Genomic DNA, 13,290 nt, shown 5'->3' with positions numbered 1-13,290 from the left:
AAAGTAGATTCTCCTAGGGATTATGTACTTGGATCAACTTGTAAGGTAAAACTTTCTTATAATGAAATTTACTCATGAAAATCTTCTAAGTTGCTCACAAAGTAAAATCCTATTAAAGCCTATTTTACCTCCTGGGTTGGAATACTGTTCTTTTGGCTGGTCTGCAAATGAGGTAGTTGACTGGTATTTAGGAGCCAGATCCTATGAAAAATACTTACCTTTATTCATTTGGCAGAAGGGCATATCTCTGAACTTATCCATATGACGCAACATTATGAAATATTTCTTTAGCGTTTTCTATTTTTAAAAGACCCACTTATCATCTTCAATATACTAGGTATTGTGCAAGAGTTGGAACTTGTCTCATATTCCTCACCAATAAATGTGGAAAAATAGACACCTTTTTTAACTGAATGGGGAAGCCTCTCCTGAGATGAAAATGAGATTTAAAGAGAAGATTAAGGAGAAAAAAGTATAACATGAGGGGCGCCAGGGTGGCTCAGTCAGTTGGCCGTCCGGCTTCTGCTCAGGTCATGGTCTCGCGGTTCGTGGGCTCGGGCCCCACGTTGGGCTCTGTGCTGACACCTCAGAGCCTGGAGCCTGCTTCAGATTTTGTGTCTCCCTCTTGCTCTGCCCCTCCCCTGCTTGTGCTCTGTCTCTCTCTGTCTCTTAAAGATAAATAAACATTTAAAAAAATTTTTTTAAGTATAACATGAAAGTGATACTCTACAGAGAAAAATAATTGAAAAAGATGCAAACAACTCTACTGCTGAATCTTGAAAAATGAGTTCACAAACTGTCATCTTCCTGCTTAACTTCTAACGTTATTTCACGAAAATCTGGCTAATCACTGAAGGAACAATGCTTTGCAGAAAATTCCCAGAGTATTTATTTTTAGGAATAAATTCTAAGAAACTCCAAATAATTGCCTTCCTTTAGCAAAATTAAAAAAAAAAGGTTTTCACCAGGATTAATTGCAGAGATCTTCAAGTGGACTATTCAATGAATCCTTTTAAGATGCCTATTTCTAAGGAAAGAAGTCATTCCAGAAACAGAAACTAGACTTCAGTTCTTCAGTGGCACTGAAAAATATTTTATAAGTTGTCATAAAGCAAGAGCAACAACAAAAATCTCCAAAACCAATCATAATGGGATCTTCCCAAGTGAGCCATGGCTGACAATTACATCAAGGTTTCTGATGCATCCCTTTGCCATCAGAACAGAGGTGAATTTCGTTAAAATGAAGATCAAAGTATTTCCTTGGTGAGGAAATGGGCTCATTAATGTCCAAAGATTAATGGATATTGAAGAAAATTGAAAAAGGTATTCCCATATCTTTCCTAAGATCTGGTCTGGGTAGGAAGGGCTCATAGTTAGCTGGTGTGTGCATGAACTATAGCGTTGTTTTTTTTTAAGGTAGTAGTAAAAGTACTACCTTCTGTCCAAGTGGATTCCTCTATCATTGAAGACAAACTACAATAGTTTTGCCAAAATTAGGCAATTGGAAGTGCAGAAAATATAATGTGGAACAGCACTGAATCTTAAAATCTTACTAACTGCTATTTACTTCGTGACCCTGAACAGTCATCGGCTTTCATTCCCTTTTCAATTTTAAGGGACAGGAAAGGGATCAAATAAATGTGAACTTCAAAAAGCATTGTATGAACTATAAAGGACTACAAAGATTTAGACAATTCAGAGAAAAAGTCTAGTGTGAACCTTTTATTTTGACAAAACAAATTTTTACAAATTATACACTCTAAACTCCCAAGTTTCACTCATTTAAAATATAAGAGATGAGGCATCCTGGACTCCCAAGATTTCAGGCATGAATAAAACAGTACCAGATTTTCAATTTATATAAGCTAGTTGCATTTTACATACCATAAAAGTGAAAAGAATTGTGACAAGCATTCACTAGTTTCAAATGTACCTATAAGACACGTGGGCAACTTGGGTTTTTTAACCACACAGCTTCCTATTAACAAATATCTAAGTAATTGACATATATATTTCCATTAATGGCAGACACAACTCCACAAAATCAAATTATATGAATAATTTGCTTTTAATAATCTCAACTTGGAAACTGAAAAATTAGAGGAATGTATAGTTAAGTAGCTGAAAATGTTATACTTATGGCACACAAGCACATCATGACAAGGAATGCTAGAAGTTGTTCCCCTCAGGAATGAATTTGAAAATTTAAAGTATATTTTATTGAGAAGCTAATATCCTTAGTGTGAAAATCAGGTTAAATGAAGTGTTGACTCAATCTCTAAAGATCCAGTAAATTATAGATTTTGTGCAATTAGTTACTAACATACACATTTCAAGATTAATACTGATTTCAATAGAACATTTAGATGGTTCTGAAGTATCTACTTTTTATAGTTCACTTTAACTACACATGTCAATGAAATGTAAGATTCCTCAGTGGGAAGTTATAAAGCTTGAGAGGCACTAACTACAGGTAATATGTATATGATTCAGAACAAATGGCTGCTTTTCACCTTCAAAGAGCCCCCTTTTAATTTATACAAAATTAGACTGTTTTTACCCACATGTATGCATAAAAGTGCTTGTCAAATGTACACAGTCCATTTCCATAATCCTAAAACAAAACAGGCACACAAATGGATAATAGTTTATATGTTTTATGTGAATATTTTTGATACACCTTTAAACAAATTCAATTGCTATCTAGAGAGGTGTAACAAACTTGGTACAAATTTCTTTGACTTGGGAAAGTAAAGATCTAAGAACTCTCTAAACTCTGCAATTCAGTTTGATTCATATACTGGTTCACTCACTCTGCAAGCTGTTAACTCACTCCTTAATCTCTAGAGGCTGCAGCAATTGTTTCAGCAATTATGAGACCAAAAAGACTAAGGGAGAAGGACTTGTTAGAATTAGTCTCCCACAAAATAGTTTTGAATCTAGTTACAAATTGATTTAATATGCTTGTGAGTTAAATTTTATAATAATTATAAAGACATTTACTCTAACAAATTTGAATGAAATGTAATTAAGGACTACACCCTTAATTTTAATGAAAGGCATTTTTCATTTACATACAAAGGAATTCAATAGCCAGCAGCATTTAAATAAAGATATAGTTCCATCTCTTCTCTTTTCCCTTTTATAAAGTGCTATTTTTAACTGGGTAGATTTACTATCCAGCTTTTCAGTAACTTCACTGTATGTCTCTAATAGATTCAAGGAAACACTGAAAAATTCAAAGTCCTTAGTATTAGAAATATTTGCAAACATTGCTACAAAGCACAGACTATGAATGTATTTTATGAATAAAATAAAAAGTGTACCTTATGTGAGAATCATTAAGTTGATTTAATAATTACTTCACAGAAGCATAAGCTGACTAGCATTTATACCAATTTTTGCTAGTCCTCTAAACCAGAAACAGCTTCTGTAGGCAATTCAACTCTAAGCACCACCAAATAGGGTCATGTCAAATAGAACAAATGATCCCCAGAATAAAAACTCTGACAAATTTAGACTGTTAGACTAGCAAAACAAATTACTGAGAATCAGAACCAGAGGCAACATTTTACTTAAAAGTACCATAGGTCATCAAGTGTTTTCTTTAAATAAAATTTTGTGTAGTTATTAATAATGTACCTTAACACTAAGTGCAGTGGTCTTAGAGACAGTTAAAAGAAAACCAGAGTACAGATTAACTTAAAAGTGAATGCTGCCTATTTCTTTAGTTCAGTAATTAAAGTTGAAATTGCTATTTAAAAAATAGCTGAGCACTACCTAATACAAACAGGATACCATTTTTACTCACATTATTCTGTAAATAGCTTTTTGTATTTCAACTTTGACCTGACCTTCAGTAGTATCTCTACTGTATCTACTCTAAAGGCAAATGCAATTAGTAAAAAACAAAAAACAAAAATCAGGGCAGTATGTAGTTTTGTTCACACTTAAAATTTCATTACAATTTGCATTTCTTGTCACTCTTGGAAGAGTAACCACTTTTAAAAACAGAAACATAAAAGTGTAACATTCCTTACTTTGCATGGCATCCAGTAATGGTAAAATCAAAGGATCCCTTAATCATCAATTCTGTACACCCAATTTAAATACATTTCCAGTCCTCAGAAACAGGGACTCCAGGGCAGAGGGGTGGCATATGGAAAAGAGGCCTAGGGCAAGGTTTGATGAAATCACTTGGAAATTTACTTCACCCAGAATGCTAGGTTATGGTAATTCCTCCCACCCATTCCAACTTCCCAAGCCAGAATGCAGAATTTAACCTCTTATCTGGTCTTACTTTCTTGCCTACTCCTAGTATTCTATTCCTGAAAACAAATAAACCTAGAATTTTCTAAAAGAAATTATTTTTTACCCAAATACATTGGACTTTGGTCTCAATTTGAATGAAGATGAGTGGCTTTTAAGAGCCCGGTCCTCCTCTTCCTCCTCTCCTTCCTCCAGTAGCTGCTCTGGGTCTCTGAAAGAGGGTGTAGTGTGGATGATCTGGGTTCGGAAGCGGATTTTGTTGAGTCTGGGTTTTATTCGTCCACTAGAGCTGCCGGAGGCCTTGCGACCTGGATCCTTTGCTTTGCCTCCAGCCCATCCCTCAGTCAAGTGGTGGTGGTGGTGGTGATGGTGATGGTGATGATCCCCTCCATCCTCTAAGACATGTGAGAGTTTGTAGGTGATGAGGTGTGAAGGCAGCACCTTTGAAAGCCTCCATCGCCCACCCCCGCTGCCAGTGGCACTCTCTCCATCATCCTCATCCAGGGCTCCCACCAGGTTCTTGATCTCCTCAGCGATGCTCTGACTCAGGTATTGAGAGGCCTTTTTCCCACTGTAGTCCCTAATGTCCACGTCTGCGTCGTAAGCCCCCACCAGCAACTTCACCACCTCCACGTGCCCGTGCATGGCAGCTAAGTGCAGGGCAGTGTAACCTCCGCTCGTCCTGGCGTTAATGTTCACTGGCAGCTGGTGTTTGTTAGCGAAGTTGACCAGCATGGCCAGGAGCTCCTGTCTGCCATGTTTGGCGGCCCAGTGCAGGCAGGTGAAGCCAGTTATGAAGTCCCTCTTGGCCAGCAGGCCGGGCTCACAGGTGAGCAACCCTTCCAGGCTATCCCACTTGCAGTCAGAGGCTGAGAGCATCCAGGCGTGTTCCAGAGGGTCCAGCGTCACGGAGCCGCCACCGCTGCTCTCCTCCTCTGCCGACGACGAAGCGACGGATGCGCTGTCTGAGTCGCCCCCGCCTTTGCCGCGTCCTCCCCCAGAGGAGGTCCCCGCGCTGCTGCCCCCAGGACAGACGCTCCTCTTCAGCTGCGGTGAGCTGCCCATCACAAGGTCCCTAAGGTTCTGGCGCGTAGATTTTGGGGTGGTGACGCCACCGCCGGGGGAGCTGCCCGCGTCCGTCTCCTCGCAGCCATGGGGTGGGGGCTCTAGGTCCTCGCTGGGCCCGGGGTCCGGTCCCCGGGGGGAAGGCTGGACCTCGCGCTGAGAGCTTTTCCTCCGGGCCCCGCCGCTCAGTGGCGGCCCGCTCAGGGTGTCGCCAGTGAGGCTTGGCGGCCCAAGCGCGGCAGCCGGTGTCTCCCCATGGCTCTGCTCGCAGTCTGGACCCGAGGACGCCTCGGGAGACGCCACCTCTGGGCACAAGCCGCCTTCCTGGGTCTCGACCCGGCCGTCGGGCGTCCTTGGGGCGCCGCTACTGGACTCTGGCTCTACGGTCACCGAGATGCTGGGCAGGTCACGCGAGGGCGCAGCTTCTGACTGGGGGGGTCCCTCGCAGAACCTCTTTTTAAGGTGCACGTACTTAGAGCCGTCAGCAGGGTCGGTGCGCACCGTGGCCACGGCATTGACCAGTTCCTTGAAGAGAGCGCGGGCGCGGGCGCGCTGCTCCGGCTCGCCGCCCAGAGAACCTCTGAAGTGCTGCACCAGCTCGGCGTGTCGGGCCCGGCCCCCGCGCTCCGCGAGGAAACGCAGCACGGCCTCTGGGCTGAGCTCCACGGGCCCCTCCATCCGTGGCCGCCCTGCTCCTCCCGCGGCGGGTGGCTCAACCCGGCCCCATCACGGCCCGCTTGAAAACACTGGCTTCTGAGGGACGTAGAGTCCAATCGCCTGGCTCCAGTGGATTCTTGCCAGAGCGTCCTCGTCAGGAGACGCCGCCACCGCCTCACTGGGGCCGCGCCCCTGGGGAACACCCCCCCCCCCCCCGACAACCCCGCCCCTACGGCTTCACCCCGCCCCCCCAAGACCGCCCACTTCCGGTCCCTGCGCTGGCCGCTAGCGCTGCTTCAGGCCGGCCGTCGGCGGGCACGCCCCCCGTCCCATGGCCCGCCCACTTCCGGCCTTAGCGCGGGCCGGCAATCACTGCACCCACTCGCCGCCTGCTGGCTGAGTATTTTTCCGCGCGTCTTCTCCTAAGGTCCTGAATCTCTTCCAGTCACTCTCCCTCCGCTCTGGTTTGTCGTCTTCTGAGGCGTCGAGGGGATACTCCTGAGAGAGGCTCCCTTCGCGCACGCGCGCAACTATTTGGCGCGGTTAATTAATGTCGCGCGCCCTGCCTGGCGGGGCCTTAGCCCTCTGGCTTTCTGCCCTCGCGTCACTGAGGCCACTAGACTTGGCCCCTCCCCTTTCCCCGGACACCCCTACCCCCCCTCTCCCGCGGAGGCTGGCCTCGCCCGTTACGCGCCCCGCGCGTTCAACTCTTCCCGGCGCCCCTTTGCTCCCTTCGCGGTCGGGACGCTACGCTCGGGGACCCGGGCTGAAACCCCACTTCGCTGAGACCCCAGCCTCCGCTCAGCTCCCGCTCGGGACCATGACCTCTGAGGTGGCGCGGCATCTGGTGAGTCCCTGTCGACTCCTCACGACCCCTCCGCTGCCAAGCGCTGCCCCCTCCACCCTGGGCCCGACTCCCCGGGCCGCCGCCCCGCCTTTCCCAGGGTCCCAGCGTAACTTCCTCAGTCCGGAGCTTGGGGCCCCCTTAACACAGTCAGGCCCCGTCCAGTCGTGGCCGGGATTGTGAGCCGCGCCGCTCCTCAGCTCCCATTGCCCTCTCGGCCGGTCATCCCCAGGCTCCCGAGGTCGGATGATCCGACCCTGCTGGGAGAAGGGATTCTCTCTTAGCGCGGGAGGCAGGGAGCGGGGCTGTTCCCGCTGCCAGAAGCGGGGGCACAGGGCGGACTCCCCAGCCTCCCGACCCCACGTTGCTGGAGTGGCTGGGAGTTTTTTGCACGGCTTCTCTGTCTAGCCAAAAGTTAAATCTGAAACAGCGGATGTGGATCCATCATTTTTGTAACGGTTTTGGAGGCACAGATTAATGCAATAGTAGTGTAATATTTTACATCTGTATACTCTTCCCTTAGTCTTTACGATTTGAGCCTTTTTTTGTTTTTGTTTTTTTGCTTTGGCACCCTTGAACCTTAAAATGATGTATGTGACAAATTTGTTCAATGTTTTATACTTTTTTTTTTTTTTTTTTTTTTTTTTACTTTAGAGGGAGAGAGAGCAGGGGAGAGGAGCAGGGAGAGAGAATCTTACCCAGACACCCTGCTCAGCTCTGGCCCGAGGCAGAACTGGATTCCAGGACCCTGGAATCATGACCAGAGAGGAAGAGTGGCATGCTCAACCACTGAGCCACCCAGGCACCCACAATATTTTATACTTTTAAAATCACTTATATATTTACCTCACTTGATATAGTAAGCCAGTGGTTCCCAAAGTGTGGTCACAATTATTTTTGTAACAATACCAAGCTGTTATTTGCCTTTTTCACACTCTTGCTGTTATGAGTGTAAAACGAGTTTTCCAGAGGCTACATGATGTGGAATGACCTCACCATTCTGAGGGCTAATGTGTATACTTGTCCTTTAAAAAAATTTTGTTTAGAGGTGCCTGGGTGGCTCAGTCTCTGGGACTCTTGGTTTCATCTCAGGTCATGATCTCATGGTTGTCCGCCCCACCCCCCCCCCCACCCCCCCCCCCACCCCCCCTTCCGTGTTGGGCTCTGCACTGACAGCATGGACCCTGCTTCGGATTCTGTCTCTCTCTTCCCCTCCCCTGCTTGCTGTTTTTGTTTCTCTCTCAAAATAAATAAACTTAAAAAAATAAGAAATTTCTGTTTTAATTAATAACACTGTAAATATTAATGGTTGTAAGCCAGGTAAGCAAAAGCTCTATGTGGGCCCGAGACCAAAAAGTTTGGGAATTACTGGTCTAAGCTCTTAAATTAGATTGTAGAAACAGAGTTCAGATTGTAGCCTGAGAGATTAGGTGATGTGTGGAAGGTTACACAGCCAGTTTCTTTGATACATCCTGGACAAGGATTTTTCTCCCTGATTCAGCCCAGGTCTCTGGACACTCTAGTCACATGTTTAGAGAAATATCAGTTTTTCTGTCTGAACTGCATTACAGTTGCTTTGTGTGCATGTGTGGGTGAGGAAAATATTTTATAAACTCATTCACAGTCATCTTCAGAATTAAACTTGAGCTGAAGAGATCACTTCATTTAATTGGTGTTGGATTGCTTGTCAACTGCTGTACTTATTTTGCAATAGTAAGTGTACTTTTATTTTCTAATTAAACTTTTTATTTTGAAGTAATTGAAGATTCAGGTGCAGTCTTGCAGTTAAGAGATAATGAGATCCTCTGTACCATTTATCCAGTTTTTTTTTAATAATAACATCTTGTAAAACCATAGTACAAGACCACAACCAGGACGTTGCCATTGATACTGTGAAGGTAAATTTCCATCATCACAGCATCCCACAGGTTTCCCTTTTATACCACATCCACTTCATTTCCACCTCACTTCCTCCTTAACCCGTGACAACCACTAATCTCTTTTTAATTTCTATAATTTTCTCATTTCAAGACTGTTATATAATGGACTCATATAGTATATAACCTTTTGGAATTGGATTTTTTTTCATGGAGCAAAATTCTCTGGAGCTTTCATCCAGGTTGTTGGATGTGTCATTGAGTTGCTCCTTTTAATTGCTGAGTAGTATTCCATGGTATGGATATACCACCTTTGTTTGAAGGACATCTGGTAGTTCCATTGTTGGGCTACTATGAAGGAGGCTTCTATAAACATTCCAGTATAGTAATATATAATGTCACCTAATGAAAACATAAGTCTTCAGTGGATGGAACTGGAGGGTATTATGCTAAGTGAAGTAAGTAAGGCAGAGAAAGACAGATACCATATGTTTTCACTACTTAACAGAAGACCATGAGGGAGGGGAAGGGGAAAAAAAAAGTTAGAGGGAGGGAGGGAGGCAAACCATAAGAGACTCTTAAATATTGAGAACAAGCTGAGGGCTGAGTGGGGAAAGTAGGGGATGGGCATTGAGGAGGGCACCTGTTGGGATGAGCACTGGGTGTTGTATGGAAACCAATCTGACAATAAATTATATTTAGTATATATATAAAAAAAGAAAACATAAGTCTTCAATCCTCTGGGATAAATTGCCAGGAGTGTAGTTGCTGGGTCACATGGCAGTTGCATGTTTAGTTTTAATGAGAAACTGCTAAACTGTTTCCCAGAGTTTCTGTACTGTTTTCCATTCCCACCAGAGATGTTATGAGGGATCATCAGCATTTAGTGTTCCTATTTTTTATTTAGACGTTCTGATAGGTATATATGTATGTATGTATCACAGGTATGTGGTTTTAATTTGCATTTCCCTAGTGGCTAATGATATTAGCATCTTTTCATGGGCTTGTCATCTGCATATTCTCAAGTGAAATGTCTCTTCATTTCTTTAGCCCATTTTTGAATTGGATTTTGTTTACTGTTGATTTTAGAGTTTTCTTTTTAAATATGTTCTGGATGCTAGTCCTTTCTTGATACATAGTTTGCAAATGTTTTCTCAGTCTGTTGTGTTGTTGTTGTTGTTGTTGTTGTTGTTTCATCCTCTTAACAGAGTCTTTTGCAGAGCAAAAATTTTCAATTTCGATTAAATCTATTTTATGTTTTTCCTCCTATGGATTATACTTTTGGTGTCAAGTCTAAGAGCTCATTGCCTAACCCTAGATCTCAAACGTTTTCTTATTTTTCTCCTAAAAGTTTTGTGGTTTGTGTTTTACATTTAAGCCCATGACCCATTTTGAGTTAATTTTTGTATAAGGTATAAGACTTAGATCAAGTGTAACTTTTTGGCCTATGGATGCTCCAATACCGTTTATTGAAAATGTTGTCTATCCTCTATTGAATTGCTTTTGCCCTTTGCCAAAAAACCATTTGAACATACCTGTGTGGATCTATTTCTGGGTTCCCTATTAGCACTAGCACATAGTCTTGATTCTTGTAGCTATGTAAGTTTTGAAATAGAGTAGACTTATTCCTCTCACTTTATTCTTATTTTTTCAGAAATTATTTTGGCTATTCTAGTTACTGTGCCTTTCATTATAAGTTTTAGAATAGTCTTGTCTATATCTACAGAGAATTTTGGTAGGATTTTGATAGGAATTGTATTAAATCTGTATATCAATTTAGGGAGAATTGAAGTCTCTACTATGTTGAATCTTCCAATTTATAGACATGGTATCTCTTCCAATTTCTTTATATTTTCTTTCATTTCTTTCATCAGCATTATGTAGTTTTCAGCATACAAGTCCTGTATGTTTTACTAGATTTAAACCCATTTCATTTTTTAAGCAATTGTAAATTGTATTGCATTTTTAATTTTATTGTCCACATATTCAGTGTTAACATGTGGAAATACAGTTGATTTTTGTATGTTTATCTTGTATCCTTTGACCTTACTGAATTCATTTATTCTAGGAACTGGGATTCCTCCTAGATTCCTTGGGATTTTCTTCATAGAAAATCTTGTCATTTACACATAGAGACAGTTTTATTTCTTTCTTTCTAGTCTGTTTGCCTCTTGCTGCCTTATTTATGCTGGTTAGGACTTGTAACATTATTTGAATAAGAGTGGTGAGAACAGACATACTTGCTTTGTTTGTGATGGGGGGAAAACATTCAGTCTTTTATCACAGATGTAGATTTTTTTGTAGATGTTCTATCAAATTCACGAGGGATTTTGGTCTGTAGGTTTTTGTATTGTCTTTATTTAGTTTGGTATCAGGGTAATAATAGTTTCATAAAATTAATTGGGAAGTGTTCCCTCCTTTTTCTGGAAGAGACTGTATGTATAGTATTGGTGTTAATTCTTCCTTAAATGTTTGATAGACTTCTTTAGTGAAACCATCTGGGCGTGGAGATTTCTTTTTTATAGTTTTAAAATTACAAATTTAATTTCCTTAGTTGTTATGTGGCTATTAATATTATTTCATATTGGGTGAGTTGTGGTAGTGGGTGGTTTTGTGATCCATTCCTTCTAAGTTGTTATTTTTATGTGTATGAAGTTGTTAATAATATTCCCTTATATTGATGTCTTTGGGGCCTGTAATAATATTCCCTGTTCCATTTCTTTTTTTTTTTTTGAATTTTAATGTTTTATTTGTGTGAGAGAGAAAGGATGTGGGTGGAGGGGAGGGGCAGAGAGAAGGGGGTGGAGTGGGGACAGAGGATCTGAAGCTGGCTCTGCACTGTCAGCAGAGAGCCTGGATGCTGGGCCTGAACTCAGAGTGTGAGGTCTTGACCTGAGCCAAGTCAGACACTTAACCACCTGAGCCACCCAGGCATCCCTCCCTGTTCCATTCCTAATAGGGTTATATTGTGTCTTCTGCCTTTCTTGGTCAGTCTTGTTAGAAGTTTGTCAATTTCATTCATCTTTTCAAAGAACCTGCTTTGTTTCATTGATTTTTCTCTGTTGTTTTTCTATTTTATTTATTTATTCATTTATTTTAAAGTTTATTTTGAGAGAGAGAGAGAGAGCAGGAGCAGGGGAGGGCAGAGAGAGAGAGGGAGACAGAGGATCTGAAGCAGGCTCTGTGCCTGATGCAGGGCTTGATATCACAAACCGTTAGATCATAACCTGAGCGGAAGTCTGATGCTTAACTGAGCCACCCAGGTGCCCTTGTTTTTCTGTTTTAAATATAACTGATTTATGATCTTTATTTCCTTTCATTTGCTTGTTTTCGGTTTATTTTGCTCTTTTTCTAAGTTTTTACGGCAGACCTCAGATCATTGATTTGAGACTTCCTCGTTTCTAATATATGGACTTGATGGTGTGAACTTTCCTCACAGCATGGCTTTAGCTGTGTCCCACAAATTTGGGTATGTTTTATTTTCATTTTCATTCTACCTTTATTATTTAAAGAGTTATATTAAATCTCGCTTGATACTCAGGTTTCCAGGTTTTTTTTGTTTTGTTTTTTTTAAGAGAAGAGGACATCAAGACTCTGAAAGTTTTGTATTTTGCTGATGGAATCATAGCTGGTGATGGTGAGATCTGCTCTTGGCATATTGTTTCTGCCAGTCTCCAGGATGCCCCTTATTAGTAATTGCATAAGTTTTATTTCAAAAGATCTTGACTATATAGTTATATATTGCTGACTGCGATAATAGATCTTGAAATAACATTAACTACCTTTTCCTTTCTCCTGAGAAAAGCACCTATAAATTCCCACTTACGAAAACTTTTAAATGGTATCCATATTTTTTCAGTTCTTATCTGTATTTGTCATTTCCTCTTTCAGCTGCAATGCTTCAGAACTCTTATGTTTCTTTTTTAGTTATCTTTCAGTGAGGATGTTTGTATCTTAGAGGCTCATTTTATTTTCCATTTCAAAGTTGTGATTCTTAATTCTTTACTTTCACGTCTTGGAATTAATGACCACCTCAGTGCCTTGATGTATTTTCATTTCGTCATCTGGAGAGACTTCTTTCCTACTGATCCATATCCTATAATCATTATGGGATAATGAAAGACCAAGTTCCTTTCTCACCTTCTCTAAAACTTTTCCAGAGAATTCTAATCCTCGACAATCTGTCATACTACTTGTTTGCCACTTAGTCACATGCTACCTTGTAATACTTCCTAACTTATGTTTGTATTGTTACTTAACTTTTTGCATCAATTAAATTTTAATGAGCCTTGCATTTTCCCCCTCTATTAAATGATCTGTCTTCAGGAAGAGAGCCTGTAATATTCTTTGTATCCTTCATACCATGATTTTATATTGTTTAGGACAGATGTTGATTACATTTTATATGGAAAATAAGTTCACCTTGAATCATTTTATTCTTGTTCAATGTTAAATGCTTAAATTATGAATTCTTGTAGGTAGCCAGGAGCTATTTCTTAGTCTACATTTATGCTTTCATGAAGCTCCACCTTCATCCAGGCTGGACACAGATAGTGTCATATCTTTTAGGTATTTCCA

General features: G+C 41.7%; 2 protein-coding genes across 5 annotated transcripts in view; one reads left to right on the top strand and one right to left on the bottom strand.

Annotated features, from left to right (window-relative positions):
* Window positions 1-1,707: 1,707 nt before the first annotated feature.
* SOWAHC (sosondowah ankyrin repeat domain family member C) lies at window positions 1,708-6,194 on the bottom strand. The gene has a single exon (XM_060610467.2). It carries the CDS (start codon window positions 6,010-6,012, stop codon window positions 4,372-4,374), a length of 1,641 nt encoding a protein of 546 aa, XP_060466450.2. The 5' UTR covers window positions 6,013-6,194; the 3' UTR covers window positions 1,708-4,371.
* Window positions 6,195-6,313: 119 nt separating this feature from the next.
* SEPTIN10 (septin 10) overlaps window positions 6,314-13,290 on the top strand; it is a 72,229-nt gene continuing 65,252 nt past the window's right edge. Inside the window, exon 1 of one of the 4 annotated variants that reach the window (XM_078444323.1) lies at window positions 6,314-6,838. In XM_078444323.1, coding sequence (XP_078300449.1) covers window positions 6,542-6,838 — 297 coding nt within the window. In that variant the 5' untranslated portion in view covers window positions 6,314-6,541. The remainder of the gene's footprint in view (window positions 6,839-13,290) is intronic. The other 3 variants (XM_078444324.1, XM_078444326.1, XM_078444327.1) reach the window with 3 other exon arrangements.

Source organism: Panthera onca, chromosome A3, assembly GCF_046562875.1.
Source record: "Panthera onca isolate mPanOnc1 chromosome A3, mPanOnc1 haplotype 2, whole genome shotgun sequence".
In the NCBI taxonomy this organism is placed as follows: Eukaryota; Metazoa; Chordata; class Mammalia; order Carnivora; family Felidae; genus Panthera; species Panthera onca.
This window is presented reverse-complemented; position numbering and strand designations above follow the sequence as displayed.

Bases quoted from the DNA above. Each gene is read 5' to 3' on its own strand.
- SOWAHC (XM_060610467.2), bottom strand. From the start codon at position 6,012: ATGGAGGGGCCCGTGGAGCTCAGCCCAGAGGCCGTGCTGCGTTTCCTC.